We start from the raw sequence: 17,139 nt of genomic DNA, 5'->3' as shown, positions 1-17,139 counted from the left end.
TTAACACGAAATTAATATACTAAAAACATATAATTATACACAAGTGAAGCAAGACATGAATCATCATAATATTGACAAACAAGTGAAAATTGTCATAATTTGTACAATATAATATAATTATTTACAAAAATATCAAAAAATGATAAAAATATTTATAATTTATGAACATTAAATATTTGTTTGTCATGATTTGATTTCTCATCCCGTAATCTTATTTTCTATTTGATCTTCCCTTACTCTAAATTTTGGAAAAATAATATAAAAAAACAATAAACAGTAAGAGAAAAAAAAGTTTCGTCTTGGCATAAAATAAGATACAATGCACTAGGCATTTGACAGATTGGGTTCTCTTAACTTTCTTCTTTTATGGGTAAATAAAGATTAGCATTGAAACAAATTAAATTTAATACTTCTTGCAATATTTGCCTAATTTAAAATAGAGTTGACAAACGCAGGACAAATTGAATAGTTCTCTTTAACAGAAGAAGGTGACTTAAATTAGCCCAAAAAAATAAAAAATTATTTGGTGTGGGAATATTGTAAGTTTGAAAGGATAAGTTTTACTTTTACCAAAGCTGAAACGTAAAACTAAAGAATTACAGTGATTGATTTAAATTGCTACTATAAAATAAGTATTATCAAGTTGAATAACTATCTCAAGTGTGTTAAAAATAAAATTAATATAACGCTTATAAATCATAACGTGGTATAATTTAATTTTTTCTAAAGAGATACTTCTATTGTTTAAATTAAAGCTCCAACTTTTTATTTTATTTTATTACAATCATATTTTAAAATCTTGTAACCGCATAATATAGGATTTTTTTTTTTAAAAAAAAGTGATGATCCGATCAGCAAATAACGAAAAAGATATGTAAATCTCGATTAAGTTAGAAGTTAGTAATATATTTTGGTTCAAATAGTTGATCATGAAATTTTTTAATTTGATATTCAATTATTTTTTTATATTTTTTAAAAGCTGACTTTCCACGTATGAAATTTCAAAAAATTTCTAAAGAAAAATATATCCAAATACAATTACAAATTTTAAAATTTTAAACTTCTAACTCTAAAACATCAAAGACGGAATAAGAGATAAAGTATTGTCCTTATTACCAACATGATTGTGGTGCAATGACAATTCTATTTTGAATAAACTCTGAGTTAAGTATTGTCCTTATTACTAACATGATTGTGGTGCAGTGATAAGTCTATTTTAAATAAATTCTGAGTTAAGCATTACCCTTATTAGCAACATAATTGTGGTGCAGTGACAAATCTATTTTGAATAAACTCTGAGTGTAAAAAAATAGTTATTGATAGCACCACATGTAATACTATAATATTTAATCTAAATTTAATCGAGACTTGGATAAAAATTTTCGAAAAATGTTTGTCCTTATCAGCTTTTATCATTATCCAAGTAGGGCATGACAAAGAGAGAAAATTCAAAAAATAGAACAAGGTTAAAATGTGCTTTAGGTGAGCAAGGAAGAAGACACGATGGTATGTGTCAGCACCAAGATGCTTATAAAATATAGTCACCATTACAAACATTTGCTGAAAAAAGGGGATTTGGAAAATCATTTCTAGTGTACCTGTCGTTCGACTTTTCTTATTCTTGCTTAGAGAAAGAGAAACGGGAAGATTCATTCTTTTCATATCTTAATTTTGAACTTTTGAACAACAAAAATTGAGTATAAATTAGGATCTTCTACTTCAGATCAATAGACAAAATGTTAGAAGGAAAAGGTGTAATTGAAGATACAGATATGCCTGTGAAGATGCAGATCCAGGCTATGCGTTGGGCTTCTCAAGCTTTGGATGTTTATGATGTTTTGGACTACAGATCCATTGCTGCTCATATTAAGAAGGTAAATCTGTGCGTCTTTGAATTGAATTATTTGTTTAAATTATATCATACACCTTCCAGTCCAGGCAGGGTGTTGATTGTTCTACATTCATTGAGAGAATGAGTTGTTCTCCTCGATAGCGATAAGATTTGCATACTCTCTGCCTTGTCCAGACCACGGGTATTTCACCGGATTTGTTGTTGTTGTTACTATTTTATCACATCATGAGTTAGTTTTTAGAATTGAATTAGGTCAAAATGTACATTTTCTTAGTATGCAAATGTTATGACTGCAATTCATTAATACATTTGGTATCAAAAAGAATTTTTACGTGCATACGATACAACTAAGTGGGACAATCACACAGATTGAGACGTGAATGTAAAGCAATGTGTGGAAAATGGTTGAAAGATATTATGAGTAGTAATAAAATTTTCGAGTTTTCATTCATTTTTTTTTATGTAAGTTTATGGTTGTATATATGCAGGAGTTTGACAAGAAATATGGGGGTGGCTGGCAGTGTGTGGTGGGATCAAAATTTGGATGTTTCTTCACTCATACTAAAGGAACATTTATCTATTTCACCTTGGAGACTCTTAACTTCCTCATCTTCAAAGGAGCCACTTCTACTTGATGAGCTTTTGATTGTGAAAACAGGACTTGTAATTACTCTTTAGCTTAAAGTTTTCATTGTTATGACTTGTGGAAATATGTAAATTTTTTGGCCAATTTCCGCATAGCAAACTAGTAGTTTATATTGCACAAGTTAAATGAGAGACGAATATGGGCATATCTTGCTTCCCTATCAAAGAGCTTTCTCAATACATAAAAAGGAGAAATTTTTGAATCCTTAAAGAAAACAGACAGAATCTGTCAATTCTTGGAGTGAAAAGTTAGATTTCTGAAATATGAACTACTCTGGTTATATTCTTTCATGATGGTGTCTAGATCAACTCGTACGTACACACAGCGGCCAATTGGCATGATTAAGGTTCATTTATATTTTCCTCTTGAGGTGTTAGCAAGGACATCCATCTGCGGTGGATCCAAACCTGCTCTTTCTGAGAATCTGAAAGCAACAGGTACAAGGGCTCAAGTTTCACATTACCTTAAACCAGTGTGAGTACAAAACAATATATACGTATCAACCTTTAGCTAGCTGACTCGAGTGGTCCAAGCAACATAGATTCACCACATACTTAGCATGTTACAAAAGGATGAGTATGAAAGTAGAAGAAACAACGATGACAAAGTCTGAGATCATTTTTCTTTATAACCAAAATTATCCAAGTCTTTGCAGTAGGATCAAAGCTCAAAAGGAGGGAGGCAACACGACTACATGAGGATTTCCCGAGGAGTCACCCATCCTAGTACTCCCACGATCATCAGACATTTACCAGAAGATCTCAAAGAACGGGTGTTAGTAATGGTTTGTTCGAAAAGTATGCCTCCAAGTTTGCAATGACGAGGTCAGCCATTTCCCTCCGAGTCTCCACAGTGCCTGCTGCAGTATGAGGTGATAGTACAACATTATCAAGACTAGCTAGTTGCGTAGGCACTTCTGGTTCATGTTCAAGACCATCAAGCCCTGCTCCTCCCAGCCTGCCTTCTGCAAGAGCAGATACCAGCTCAGGTTCATCAATATGAGAACCCCTTGCAATGTTGATAACAATTCCATTTGGACCCAATGCATCTATCACTTCACGGTTGATAATGTGATGAGTTTCATCAGTCAAGGCACAAGCAACGACAAGGATCTGGCAATTGGAGGCCAAGTCGATAACGTGTGAATAATAAGTGTACGTTGACTCAGGTTTTTGTGTACGCGAATGGTAACTGATTGGACATCCAAAAGCTTCAGCTCTCTTGGCAATTGCTGAACCAATCCTCCCTAAGCCTACAATGCCTACTGATTTGCCGCTAAACTGAAATAAAAATGAAGAGCAAACCAAAATAAGATAGGTTCAAAATACACAAGTGTTAGAACGAGAAAGATTTTGCTAATTGACATATAGAGGAACAGATAAAAGAAACAAGTTGCATGACGTGTTCCTTACGACCGAATCCGACTTGAATAAGAGAATGTTAATCAGGCGAATCAGAAGTTATAAAACTGTGGAAGTATTGCTTTTTCGACAAGCAACAAGTACAGAAAATTTCCTTTTATAAAGAAGTTCACAAGCAAGGTAGTTTTCTTAATCAAATAGAAGTCCTATATGAGATAGGAAATCTACACGAAGAACGATTTAGCGACCAATAAAGTTTTTTTTTATTAACTTAAGGAAAACAGCTTCGTTATTTAATTAAGGAAAATTGCGTGGAAGGTTTTCTCTATCCTCCTACGTGAAAACTTCGAGTTGGACAAAACTTTGAGGGATTTAATCTATAAATAGGATGATAGTTTCGCTGGAGAAAATTACGAACTTGCATAGAGAGAATATCAAAACACGATCAAGAGTATTGAGAGAGTTTTAAGAGTTACTTGGGAGTGTTGCTAGTTTGTGAGGAAAAAGTTGTAAGATTGTAATTAAGAGTTTTTATTACAATCGAGTGTGTAGGATTCTTCTAACAAATTTGAGAAATTTGACGGATGGTAGACACTTAAACTTGGGATTTTTGTCTTGGGTAGCTAGGAATTAGAGTTCATAATTTCTTAGCTAGGAATTAAAGTTTATAATTCTTTAAGTTATATAGGGTTGTAATCTTTTGTTGAGGTTCAAATCCTACAGAGGTGTAGATCATGGTTTTTATCGCGATAAAATATTGTATCGTTATTTTATTTGCTTTACAAAACGTAATTGCTGTAATCTGCAAAGAAACAGATAGAACATACTTGTTTCTTAAGCAAAATTTGAGGGTCAAAATTCCAACAACAAGACCATCATGACAAGCAGGTACTGTTCCTTGGGCTCAATATATAGCAAAAGGCCAGCTTTAAGTAAGGGGAGGTCAAAAACACGTTTTGTTATACGAAACATCCAAATTTTAACTGTCTATAACACCTCAAGAGTCATTCAGACCAGCAATGTGAAGTATAATTTTGAGTTACCATCAAAATTAGAGAGATAAGTTGGACCTAAGGCTAAAAATGTACCTTAGCGGTCAAATTGAAATCCTTTTCCTGCCAAATCCCATTCCTGACGAAGCGATCAGCTACACAAATCCTCCTCAAAGTTGCGATTGCGAGTAAAATAGCCATGTCTGCAACATCGTCGGTGGGACCATTGGGAGTGGAGGTGACCCTAATCCCTCTCTCTTTGCACTTCACCAAATCAATCTTGTCAAGCCCAGAACTGTGACTCGATACAATTTCCAATCTGGGGAGCGAGTCGATCAAAGCAGAGTTGGCTCCCTGGACTCCATTCCCCACCACAGCTCGAATGATGTCGGAGTGCAGTTTGAGAGATTCAGATGGAATTTCCCAGTATTTGAAGAGGGTGAAACGTTTCGCTAGCTCTTGTTGGATGTAATTGGACAATGGACGCATCAGTAATACCCCTATCTCATCCATTTCTGCTTACCACCACAAAAGAGATCTCGCAAATTTGTAAATGTACTCCGACCAGAAGAACTCTCTTTGAAAAAGTTCGGTTTTTTTGGAATATAATAGATTTTTTTTCCTAACGCAAGTATAGAATAAGGGTGGTGTTGTCTAAAATCTTTGTTCTCCCCTCATTGAATTTTTCAGTAAAGATCTTAGGGCTAACAGAAAGGATTTACTTATAAAGTTTAGCTACAAATATAAGAAAGGGAGGTCGTGCTCCTAACACAACATATAGTGCAAATGGCACGAAAGTTGGGGGAGTTCACAACCAAGTTCTAGTCTATTATTTCCATTTCCTAACAATTTGATGACTTCCAGAAAGTTTGAATGAAAAAATTGAAATATTCAAAGCAAGCGTCAAATCTTCAATACTGCCAGTTTGATCATGAATTCTCTACTGAGATCTCCCATTAAACAGTCACTGTTGTTATTGTTAAAGTATTAATTACGTTAAGGAGATATAAGATGGAAAATAGTCGGATACAAACAGTGACAGCAAGTTGAAATACTCAAACAATCATGAAATATTTGGTCGAAAGTTCAGGAGACAATGTACTCCTACATGAAGTGAGAACCTAGTTGCTGCAGAAAATTTAAGGTCTAAACAATCATAATTATTTGCAGCCATTCATATACTTAAACCACTGGAGTTAACAGCGGTTTGTTCAGAAAGTGAGCTTCTAAGTTCCCAAGGACGAGGTCGGCCATGGCCTTGCGTGTTTCCTCTGTGCCACTGCCTACATGAGGCAATAAGACCACATTCTCAAGGCCAAAAAGCTGCTCTGGTACTTCAGGCTCATTCTCAAACACATCAAGGCCAGCACCCCCTAATCGGCCTTCAAGAAGAGCAGATACAAGCTCTTTTTCATCAACATGAGGACCACGGCCAATGTTAATCAGAATTCCCTTTGATCCCAAAGCTTCCATGACCTCACGGTTGACAATATGACGAGTCTCAGGAGTCAGTGCACATGCCACAACCAGAATCTGGCAATTGGAAGCCAACTCAACTACACTTGGATAATACTTATAATTTGTATTTGGCTTTTCTGATCTCGTGTAGTAACTAATTGGACAGCCAAAAGCCTCCGCTCTCTTAGCAATTGCCAATCCAATCCTTCCCAATCCTATAATACCCACTGATTTGCCACTAAACTGCAAAAGAGATGCAAAGCAATCAGGTAAAGATTAAAATACATCCCAGTGGTAAAAAGTTCATACAATTTAGCCAAATACAACAACATAACCAATGTAACCCACAATGAGGTGTCCGGGGCAAAATAATAAATTAGAAATTTATGGGTTCAGCCTTAAGAATATGATTGAATCTCTCATAAATGCATCATCCGATGAACAATACGGTCGCATTTCTCTCAGTTCATTTACCAGCTATAACCAGAGTGTTACTGCAGAAAAAGGCTCCAAAAAGTTCTATTAAGATCAACTAGCAATTTCTAGTATGGTGGCCATAGCTTCTCACAACTAATGTGGAACCACCTCCAAGATAATTACTTACAACCAAGATGGTGATATAAGATGATTTACAGTTTCATCCTAAGGATACTGAAGTTCTCCGCTAGCCAAAGACTTACTGGTATTAATATCAATTTTCCAAATGAAAAATTGCTTTAATTTGCTGCATGTAAACACAGCAATACAATAATTAGAAGTACATCAAGCTGAAAAACAATATGCAACAATAATAGGCTATTATGGAATAGCTCTTCTAAAATGACCACAAGTTATGGACAACTGTTGAGCTCATCTAAAACATCGAGCAACTCAAGGATATACATATTGCCACAGATGTGTTATTGAAGCAAAGAAGCTTTTTAGACATAGCAGTGAATGATCAAATAGTTACAAAGGATAAAGGTCAATATTAAACGACAGGTTCTGAGATATAACAGGAAAGACCAGATCACAGATAATGAGAGAATTTACAGCAAAAACTCAACAACCTATCTTTTACTCAGCATTCATAAGCATTCTTCGAAATTTTCATGTCAAGAACAAAGTGACAACTGACAATATAAAAGCTATGAGATCCAGGTAATCACTAAATACTTTACTGGCCTCAAAGCTATGAAATCCAGGTAATCACTAAATACTTCACTGGCCTCAAGCACATTAATATTTCATTAATAAAAAAAATAAGATGCCTTGAAAATTGACATAGGTCAGAGTCTATAACCTTACTTGGCACAACTCAATTCTACATAGGAACCAATACTGTTGAATTTACCATAAATGCTGTTGAATTTACTTCTACAGTAAAGATTACATCATCTCCTTTATATAAGGAGAGTAGGAAAAGTAACAAGACTTGATTTCCGGGCCACAAGCATATATTTTGGTCTCTTTATGGCTAAACTTTCCATTTTTTTGCTTCAGGCAGCAAATCATCGAAATTTCAATTACCTGTGCCTTTCTCATAGGCATCAGAGTATAAGATTTGGATGGACAAGTGATAGCGGCAAAAAATGAACAAAAAAAAAGGATTGAAAATTGGCGAACCTTAGAAGTCAACTTGAAATCACCGCTCTTCCACAGCCCTTTCCTAACATGTCGATCGCATTCGCAAATCCTCCTGAGGACGGCCAACATCAACCCTATAGCCAAATCAGCCACGTCCTCAGTCAAAACATCGGGAGTATTAGTAACCCTAATCCCCTTCTCTTTACACTTGTTCAAATCAATCTTATCTAAACCAACACTGAAACTCGAAACAATCTCGAGCTTAGGGAGGGAATTGATGAGCTCAGCGTCAGCGCCGGCGAATGCGTTGCCGACGACAGCACGGATGGAATCAGCGTGCTGACTGAGGAATTCATTCTTCTGCGGAACATTCCAGAATCGGAAGAGCTTGAATCGCTTATCTAGCTCTTGTTCTAGGTAAGATGACATAGGACAGGCCATCAATACTCCGATGCTTTCCATTTTTCTTCTTATTTTTGTGTGTTAAGAGTGACACTAGTGGACTCTCTATATTTTGCTATGAGGAGTAGATCACTTGCGCAAGATGTGTGGTAGCAATGCATGGTATTGTTGGTGCAGGCCAATGGATCCGCCCGTAACCTGGGTTCGGGCCGGGCAAAATTAAAATTGCTACGTAAGGAATTAGAACTTATCATTCATCAGAATATATTAATATTATATTTGAAATCTTTAAATTTCGAATGATATTTTTAATAATTTTATCGTAGCAAATAGATTTTTTTTTTCTACATCTAAGAATGTAGTCCAATGGCACTTGGTATTGTTGCCAATGCATCTGCCCTCACAACCTTCGTTTGGGCTTAACCAAAATTAAAATGAAATTAATTGCTAGATAAGAGATTCAAAGTCATGATTATTCGGTAGAATATCATCATGGTGTACCTCGAGTCTTTAAATCTTGAGTAATATTTCTATTTTTTTTTTACTATAGCTGATAAAAAAAAATTTATCTAAAGAATGTAGTACAATGATCAATAAAATAGAATTCAAATCTGGAAGAGCTCTCAAATTTTATTTCTTTGTTCAATCTTTTCTAGCATCAAGGAATAGAATTATTCAATATGTATGTTAATGATTGTGGTAAATTAAATTTTTTTATCAAGTATATCTAAAGTTTAATACACGTCTTAATATCACACGCTAAATGTACTTTATTATTGATTAAATTAAATATTCCTCTATTCCAATTTATGAATACATATCAGTTTTTGAGATTTAAATAAATCTATTTTTGACCATAAATTTTTTATACATATCTTAACATCACAACCTAAATGTACTTTATTACTGATTAAATTAAATATTCCTCTATTCCAAAATTTATGAACACATTTTCAGATTTAAACACATTTATTTTTTATCATAAATTTTTTATATTTTTTAAAAATATTTTATTATTGTGAATTATAATATTCCTTAAATAGTTACAAATAAATAAATTTTATTTTTAAAAATTTAAAAAAATTATCAATTAAACTTAAATTATTTGACGCTTAAAAAATAAAATATATTAAGTAAATGTCAGTATAAATGTAAGGTAGGCAGTCTGGTACACATTTAGGTCCATATTATAGGGTCTAAAAATAGTCCAACACATATAATACGTACGTCAAGGCTGGACCAGATAGAAATTTGGCCCGAAAATCTTAAAGAAAAAGGCAGAAGAGATTGACCTTGGACGTCAACATGAAATCACCGTTCTTCCAAAGGCCATTCTTAACATAGCTATCACATTGGCAAATCCTCCTCAAAACTGCCAAAATCAAAGCAACTCCAGTATCTGCAGCGTCATCTGTGATCAAATCTGGGCAATAAGCGACTTTGATTCCCTTTTCCTTGCAAAGCCCCAAATCGATCTTGTCCAGTCCTACACTGTAACTTGATACGATTTCAAGCTTCGGTAATGCTCCGATTAACTCTGCATTAGCTCCGATTGTTGCGTTTCCGACGACTCCTCTGATGGAATCTGAATGCAACTTCAAAAAGTGGCTTTTTTGGTTTTCGGGGAATTTCCAGAGCCGGAGAAAGTTAAAGCGCTTGTCTAGCTCTTGTTCAAGGTATGGTGACATTGGGCATGTCATTAACACTCCTATAGATTCCATTTCTCGTGCTTGTGTTTGGAACTTGGCGATTTTCAGAGAGTGTATCCCTCACTTCTCTTAAATCTCACTACTAGTGTTGGTAGGTGAGAGTTCATAAAGAATACTTTCAAAAACAAATTGAAATATTAAATTAAAAATACGTAAAATATATTAAAATATCTTAAATATGTCATAGAAAAATCCAAAGTCCTATCTAAGATTTCGAAGTCGTGGCTGCAATATTATAAAAAAAAAGGTTGATCTATTATATTACATTTACGTTTTTACCATTGAAAACGTAAAAATATTTAAATTATAGGTCTAAAATTAATTTTGATATATATATATATTGAATTAATTAAAATGTCAAAAGTGCTATTAATTGCCACTAAGAAAAGTAAAACAAGATTATAAAATTCAAATTTCTAAGCCTGCGGAGAGAGGTGCACCCAATTATAATTACATTGTGTAACATTCTGAGTGTGGGTTCAATAGTTTTTAAAAGATATAACATTACTATATATGATTTCGAGATGGGACCATGAGTTTAGGTGAACCCATTTAGTTTTTTAGATGTCTCTAGAAAAACCTATTGACCAGTGGCGTAGCCACATAGTGGTTAAGGTGTCCAATTGGACACCCTTCGTTGAAAAAAAAAAGTATATGTACAAGTAAAATGATATTCAAAATGGTTAAATAACATATTTTAAATATTCTTAACATAACAAGTGACTATTTCTGAACACCCTTTATGAAATACTTGATTCCGTCATTACTACTGACTATCAAAATATTCGGAATTTAGAGAAAATTATCAAAATTCATTAATATATTTTAAACGAATTAAAAAAGAAAAAAGTAATACACAACTAGAATGTTGCTTGCAAATTACATAATATTGCTTAATGTAAGAAGTTTTATGTAGATCTTAAATAATCTAACCTTTAACATTATTTAGTTTAGTGAATAGAAGTTAAAACACTTTAATCATCCTTCATAAGATTGAGCTATTGTTTTCCCAGAAGCAAGTCGTGCGAAGCAATTATGTTGGTTAAAGTAAAAGGCCATTCACCAACTTAGAGAGAATAAAACTTTTTTTATCAACTTCCTATTTGAATTGAAGAAGAAAAAGAAGTCATTTTTAAATTTAAAATAAAAAAATACAGATAATGTACAAGTACACATTTTTTTTCTTTAATTTTGCAGCAGATTTGCCAAAATATTTGACCTTATCGTGATTCTTATTTCTGGCAAGGGAAGGCCTCCCACTAATATTCACCCCTCCTGTGGTTGTACCTTAACTATTATTAAATTTTAACTTTAGTCACTATAATATCCGATTAAGTATATTCATTAAAATATTTAATTTTTATCCTTTTACTTATAAATATTTAAAATTATTAACCGTCTCAAAATTTAATACCATGCACATTTGAGGTAATATACTTGTAAAAAATTAGTGTCGATACCAAAATTACACATTCTAAAAATAGTGTAGAGCCGAAAGTTTACAATTCTATTTAATTGAAATTTTAAAAATTTAGAAGAGAAATGACCTGTCTTCATCCTTCATTGTAGAAAAAAACATGCACCCCACGTTCTCTCAACCATTCACAAAAACAGAGAGCCTAACATCAAAGACTCCTCCTCATTCTCCATCAACAAAAACAACAAACAAAACTTGCCTCTTTTTTTCTCTTCCCATCTGCGCCTGCTGAACCCCTCTGTCCATTTTGTTCATCATCTCCATATCATATTTTCTGTTTTATGGTCTCGAAGTTCGTCATTATATTATTTGTTATTTATTTATTTTGCTTGAATCAGCCATTATGGTTCGAGCAGTAGAGGAAGAGAAATTAGAGATTCCTGCTGTTGAACCTCAAAATAGTAATGGGTGGAAACTTACCCGTAAAGAGACCATCAAGGCACGTAATATTAATAAAGCAGACGATTCAGCCTCTGCTATCGTCAAAGAGAACAGCCCACCTTCAGGCAAGTCATTATCTTCATCTCTTTGAAACATTTTATCTTTAAATGTGAAAAAACTTAAAAGCTAAGTTTTCAAAGGAATTTGGATAACATCGTTTCGTTCCGGTTTCAACTTGATAAAAAAAAAAGTTATAATTTTGAAAATTAGCAAAAACATTCAATTTTATCTTCCCATGACAAAAAGAAATTGTTGTGCTTTTATTTTTGCCATTAATGACAAAGTTCGCATTTTCACTAAGGTGATATAAAGTACAAAGAAACAAACACAAGAGGAAGCCAAGGAAATTCAATATATGTTATATGAAAAGAAAAAGAATTGCTTGTATATATGATGTAATTTTTTTAGCAAAAGAGGTTCAGACAGACCCCTTGCTTCCTTTAGGTTCACCTTGCTTGCAAGGCTATATAGACATGACAGAATATATTGCCAGATTTGGGGTTTATTGGAGTTCTTTTTTTTTAGCTGAAATGATTTTGAATGGATTTCTATTATCATGTATTGTTGTTTTTAGTCTTCTTTTTTGTTGACGAACGAGCTCTTGTAATTGATACTCAGATATGGAGCTGATGAAGGAAAAATTTGCCAAGTTGCTCCTTGGTGAGGATATGTCTGGCGGAGGAAAGGGTGTTTCATCAGCATTGGCGCTATCAAATGCAATTACAAACCTTGCAGGTATCTGAATTTTTTTCTACAGAGATCATTTGAAGGTTTCATTGTTTTGACTTGTGATTGTTTTGTTTCTTTTCACAAAACACAGCTTCAGCGTTTGGGGAACAGAAGAGATTAGAACCCATGCAACCAGAGACTAAAGCCAAGTGGAGAAAAGAAATTGATTGGCTTTTATCTGTTACAGATTATATTGTTGAATTTGTTGCTTCTAAACAAAAATCAAAAGACGGAACAATTATGGAGGTATACATACATCTGTCTCTAACTCGAAATTCCTCTTCACATCTGTCATTTATATTAATATAAAACAAACTAACAAAAGCATCAAATGCTTAATTTTTTCAGATTATGGTGACAAAGCAGAGAACTGATCTTCAAATGAACATTCCCGCATTGCGTAAGCTAGATACAATGCTTCTGGTAGGGAGAAAACTTCTTTTCTTTCTTTGCATTGCTTTTCATTTCTCTGTGTTTTTTTTTTTGGTTAGCTTATGTCATTTTAAATAATGCAGTTTACTCTTAATTATGCTTATGTTTGGTTTTACAACAAACAGGATTGTTTAGATAGTTTTAAAGACCAAACAGAAATCTGTTATACATCCAAAGATGATGAAGGTAAAACTGCCAGGAAAGATGATAAATGGTGGATACCTACCCCTAAGGTTCCTCCTAATGGTTTGTCCGATACTACTAGGAAATGGCTGCAATTTCAGAAAGATTCGGTGAACCAAGTTCATAAAGCAGCCCTCGCCATAAATGCTCAAGTTCTTACAGAGATGGAGGTTCCTGAAAATTATATAGAATCCTTACCCAAGGTACAAGAAAGTTTTGAAATCTAGAATTTCATCAGTTTAGCTAACCGGAAGCTTATGATACTCTTTTGTGTGTGTGTTCAGAATGGGAGAGCGAGCCTTGGAGACTCGATATACAGGAGCATCACGGATGAATACTTTGATCCGGATTACTTCCTTTCAACTATGGACTTGTCCTCTGAACATAAAATTCTAGACCTCAAGAACAGAATTGAAGCTTCCGTAGTTATTTGGAGAAGAAAGATGACAGCAAAAGATGGGAAGTCAACCTGGAGTTCAGCCGTTAGTATGGAGAAAAGAGAATTATTTGAAGACAGAGCAGAAACTATCCTTCTTATTCTTAAGCATCGGTTCCCTGGAATTCCTCAATCATCACTAGACATAAGCAAAATTCAGTACAACAGAGTAAGAAGGCCCCGTGTTGATTATCTTTCCATTTTACTGATGTAAATTTACAAAATGCTTCAGAACATCCATATGTTTTTTCTTGCTTCGCAACTTTGTTTCATTGCTTCTTCTATGATTACGTAATGACTTCACAGAAGGATTCAACCTGATAGAAAAACCAGTTCTTGGACTTCAGAAGATCATAATCTATTATCTTTTTCATCTTACAGGATATCGGGCAAGCCATTTTAGAAAGCTATTCAAGAATAATTGAAAGTAGGGCATTCACAGTCATGTCGCGAATTGAAGATGTAATGCAGGCAGATGATCTGGCCCACGATCCTTCAAATGCAGAAGTAAAGAGGTTTCCAATGGGAGATTCATTGGGAGTATCAGATGGAATGTTTAATGATAAGGAAGAAGTAGAGAAGCTTAGTTCTGCAGAAACACCTAATTCAATGACACTGCTGGATTTCATGGGTTGGGGAGAAGGAGATGAAGACACGGAGAAAGATACGAAGGAAGAAATCCGATCAAAAGAAAGTGATGCAAAGCTTCTAAGCAAACCTCCAAATATAGTTACTAACAAGAGAGTTTCTTACCTAGAGAATTTAACTGGTTCCAGAAGTCCAACAGCACGCCACTAAATGACTTCACAGCAGAATATAATGATTGAATTATCAGAGGCAAGGACTGAGTGGACAGAGTTTCATCAGATTAAGAAAGCTCAGCGTCAAGTGTACATATCGAGATGAATCAAACCAATGTAGGATTTCACTAAAGTCATTCCTTTTGTAAGTAGGGATAAGTTAGTAGACCTAATGGGTCTGTGGCAGTTCTTTAAACGGTTTACTCAGTACACGTTGTCGCTTTGTTGTTGAACAACACTGAGAATTGCTGACCTTATAACTTTTATAACCTCTGGTTTTTCAGATCTATTAATAAATATGATCTGTAGTTTATATGTGGTCTATCCGATTTGCAGTTTAGAAGCGAACTTTCCACCTTGTTGGTAAGGTTCAATTCCCTATCTAGTAATCCCCTCCCACATTTCCCCTTCAAACTAAATTACTATCATCTTAATTCCCTTTAATTCAACTGAAGAAAGTATAGGTGAGAATATATAAACAAATACTAATAGTTATCTCAATTATCTGAGTAGAGTGTAGACTATCAGAAGGCATCAACCAAGTAAGAAAGCAAATGCTACAAATTCACCATAAGATATAAAATTGTAGTAATGGGAAGTCTTCAATTATACTTACACAAACTGGGGGCACATACATCAATTACAAATTGAAAGTTGAGAATTGAGTCGAAAAGCAATTAGATCTTGCCACGTGGCCCGAGCTTAGGTGGAAGTTGTGGACCTTTCTTGATTGGTAGGATATCCCCTGATGCTGTGGAACTGAAGTAGGCGAGGGTAGAGCCACCTCCCAATATCAAGAATTTGAGCAACAGACCTCTCTTGGTGAATGGAGCAGCAAATGTCTCAAAAAACTTGCTCTACAAAACACAAAACAACAGGCAACACGTTTACTAATCAGTATGTGCAGCCTCATTAGAACAGTACACTTGATTGTTTCACATTCATTAGATCATAATTTTGAAGTGCACTGTTCCCAAAGGTTATGGAAATCATCGATATTAGTACGTTATCTTATGGCACTCCAACTGTTTTCCCAAACAGGTTATGAAAAATGTCAACTGAAGTACCAAACACTGATACATCGAACTTACAAAACGGATCAAAAGCTGTGTATTACATGAGTTATTCATCAACTATGCAGACAAAAATAAAGTACCTGAAGAGAGTTGTATGGTGAAGGTGCATCTGATCCATACAAGTCCCACTGGCCAGTTGTGTTGCCCAAATCCTCCAAATCAAAGTATACACTCTTGTCACCATATTTGGCAACTACAGAACAAGCCCTATTATACAAACATGTAATTAGTCTCATCACAGCTTATGCATATAAGCAATAAATACATCCAGCATCATTCAACCCCCTTTTCAGTGCCTATATGAACAGAGTAACTTAAATCTTTTTACCTTCTTCTTTTGTTAGATCAACTAAATTAAACTCCAAACCAACATAACTAACAAAGACATTCACTCTGAACTTCTTACTTTATCTAGATTCTACTATGATTGTGTTTTACTTTGAAAAAGTTTTCTTGATGAGAAAGATTTTTTCTTTTTTTTTGTAATGACGATAACATAAATGAGCCAAACTTTTAATAGATGACATAGATGAGTCATTTCTAATAGTTTTATAGCATATTTGAGCCTTTTTCCTTTCATAAAAACTTACGTTTTCACTAATGGCTTAAGCTTTTAGACGATGTGAGAATGGAACCAGCTCTAAAGCTGCGAATAAGCTATAAAGATTGTGGTTTTGAAACTCATAAACTAATAATCGTGACTCCGCCTCTAGTTAAGTCACGCCATCATCCACTATCAAATGCTACTATGTTCGGCTCAGAAAAAAGAGATAGACCACACACGAGTAGACGTATTAGAGATATAATTAAGTAAATTGAAGTGTAATTATCGATTGGAAATCACAATTAAGTAAAGAAGGCATGACTTTATTACCTGAATTTAGTGCGGTTAAAATTGAGACGAGATGATTTGAGATGAAGCTTAGTTCCAGTGATTGAACTTCCAGCTAGGCCCTTGATGTTGGTAGTTGGCTGCACTGCAGCAAGGGTTGCCAAAGATGCCATGGCTTTTCACTTCAACAAACTAAACAGAAACTACTACTTTCAGACTTCAAATTTTGGGCTGGCAATTGGCACAAATGTCGATACGTTTCGGTTTTTGATCTTTTTGGGTGGATCCAAACAGGACATATGGCAAATTGGGTATCTTTCTAGATATTAAAATTCCACTAGTATGGGGACACGTGTCGTAGACTGGATAAGCCTATCCTTTGTGGTTTTTTAAAAAAACGTTCAGTAGGTTATTATACCATTAAATAGATATTAATATGATAGTATTTGATTGAATATGAAATTTAAATTAAAAAAATACGGAATTTAAAACAATTTAAGCATTAGAAAGTTATATATATTCGTGTTTTCCTATTGTTGAAATATGTCTCGGATAAAAGCATGCTACAATTGAATACTTAAAAAAATTACTATCAATAAAATTTCACTCGATATCTTAAGACGTGGACAATGATTTCAGATTGTTAAGACTTGATTATTCCCCAATAGAGATAAGATTTGTTTTTACCTTTTACAAATCCTACTTATAAAATTTATTTATTTATTATTATTTATATAAAATAATTTT

At 34.1% G+C, this 17,139-nt stretch overlaps 5 protein-coding genes across 6 annotated transcripts; 2 read left to right on the top strand and 3 right to left on the bottom strand.

The window, feature by feature from the left end:
• The first annotated feature begins 1,587 nt into the window (after positions 1–1,587).
• On the top strand, positions 1,588–2,663 carry LOC109119892 (dynein light chain 1, cytoplasmic). Its single transcript, XM_019213177.3, has 2 exons — positions 1,588–1,874; positions 2,341–2,663. The coding sequence occupies exons 1-2, from the start codon at positions 1,737–1,739 to the stop codon at positions 2,485–2,487; spliced, it is 285 nt and encodes a 94-aa protein (XP_019068722.1). The 5' UTR covers positions 1,588–1,736; the 3' UTR covers positions 2,488–2,663.
• A 273-nt stretch (positions 2,664–2,936) lies between these two features.
• Positions 2,937–5,745, bottom strand: LOC138347376 (glyoxylate/hydroxypyruvate/pyruvate reductase 2KGR-like). The gene is made up of 2 exons (XM_069295649.1): positions 4,948–5,745; positions 2,937–3,778 (listed from the first exon to the last, which is right to left on the bottom strand). Exons 1-2 carry the CDS (start codon positions 5,362–5,364, stop codon positions 3,260–3,262), a joined length of 936 nt encoding a protein of 311 aa, XP_069151750.1. The 5' UTR covers positions 5,365–5,745; the 3' UTR covers positions 2,937–3,259.
• A 152-nt stretch (positions 5,746–5,897) lies between these two features.
• LOC101263391 (hydroxyphenylpyruvate reductase) lies at positions 5,898–11,352 on the bottom strand. 2 transcript variants are annotated; one of them, XM_069295648.1, is made up of 3 exons: positions 9,570–11,352; positions 7,915–8,475; positions 5,898–6,552 (listed from the first exon to the last, which is right to left on the bottom strand). In XM_069295648.1, the coding sequence occupies exons 2-3, from the start codon at positions 8,335–8,337 to the stop codon at positions 6,034–6,036; spliced, it is 942 nt and encodes a 313-aa protein (XP_069151749.1). In that variant the 5' UTR covers positions 8,338–8,475; positions 9,570–11,352; the 3' UTR covers positions 5,898–6,033. The 2 variants fall into 2 exon arrangements, with proteins under 2 accessions (XP_069151749.1, XP_010318542.3); XM_010320240.4 differs by lacking the exon at positions 7,915–8,475 and having other exon boundaries at positions 9,570–10,122.
• A 454-nt stretch (positions 11,353–11,806) lies between these two features.
• KPP (pollen-specific kinase partner protein) lies at positions 11,807–14,482 on the top strand. Its single transcript, NM_001247230.1, has 7 exons — positions 11,807–11,969; positions 12,523–12,639; positions 12,725–12,879; positions 12,982–13,056; positions 13,191–13,451; positions 13,533–13,853; positions 14,066–14,482. Exons 1-7 carry the CDS (start codon positions 11,807–11,809, stop codon positions 14,480–14,482), a joined length of 1,509 nt encoding a protein of 502 aa, NP_001234159.1.
• A 545-nt stretch (positions 14,483–15,027) lies between these two features.
• On the bottom strand, positions 15,028–16,775 carry LOC101264609 (photosystem I reaction center subunit VI-1, chloroplastic). Its single transcript, XM_004235626.5, has 3 exons — positions 16,435–16,775; positions 15,641–15,767; positions 15,028–15,341 (listed from the first exon to the last, which is right to left on the bottom strand). The coding sequence occupies exons 1-3, from the start codon at positions 16,563–16,565 to the stop codon at positions 15,162–15,164; spliced, it is 438 nt and encodes a 145-aa protein (XP_004235674.1). The 5' UTR covers positions 16,566–16,775; the 3' UTR covers positions 15,028–15,161.
• Between the last annotated feature and the right edge of the window lie 364 nt (positions 16,776–17,139).

Source organism: Solanum lycopersicum, chromosome 3, assembly GCF_036512215.1.
Source record: "Solanum lycopersicum chromosome 3, SLM_r2.1".
Classification (NCBI taxonomy): Eukaryota; Viridiplantae; Streptophyta; class Magnoliopsida; order Solanales; family Solanaceae; genus Solanum; species Solanum lycopersicum.
Note: the sequence above shows the minus strand (reverse complement) of the source record. Positions and strands in the feature narration are given on the sequence as shown.

Coding starts and splice junctions, on each gene's coding strand:
- LOC109119892 (XM_019213177.3), top strand. CDS start 1,737: ATGTTAGAAGGAAAAGGTGTAATTGAAGATACAGATATGCCTGTGAAG. Junction 1,875..2,340: donor TTGCTGCTCATATTAAGAAG/GTAAATCTGTGC, acceptor GTATATATGCAG/GAGTTTGACAAGAAATATGG.
- LOC138347376 (XM_069295649.1), bottom strand. CDS start 5,364: ATGGATGAGATAGGGGTATTACTGATGCGTCCATTGTCCAATTACATC. Junction 3,779..4,947: donor ATTTCAATTTGACCGCTAAG/GTACATTTTTAG, acceptor TTTTTATTTCAG/TTTAGCGGCAAATCAGTAGG.
- LOC101263391 (XM_010320240.4), bottom strand. CDS start 9,998: ATGGAATCTATAGGAGTGTTAATGACATGCCCAATGTCACCATACCTT. Junction 6,553..9,569: donor ATTTCATGTTGACGTCCAAG/GTCAATCTCTTC, acceptor TCTCTTTTGCAG/TTTAGTGGCAAATCAGTGGG.
- KPP (NM_001247230.1), top strand. CDS start 11,807: ATGGTTCGAGCAGTAGAGGAAGAGAAATTAGAGATTCCTGCTGTTGAA. Junction 12,640..12,724: donor TGCAATTACAAACCTTGCAG/GTATCTGAATTT, acceptor CACAAAACACAG/CTTCAGCGTTTGGGGAACAG. Junction 13,452..13,532: donor ATATAGAATCCTTACCCAAG/GTACAAGAAAGT, acceptor GTGTGTGTTCAG/AATGGGAGAGCGAGCCTTGG.
- LOC101264609 (XM_004235626.5), bottom strand. CDS start 16,565: ATGGCATCTTTGGCAACCCTTGCTGCAGTGCAGCCAACTACCAACATC. Junction 15,768..16,434: donor TTTAACCGCACTAAATTCAG/GTAATAAAGTCA, acceptor TTTGTATAATAG/GGCTTGTTCTGTAGTTGCCA. Junction 15,342..15,640: donor CACCATACAACTCTCTTCAG/GTACTTTATTTT, acceptor TGTGTTTTGTAG/AGCAAGTTTTTTGAGACATT.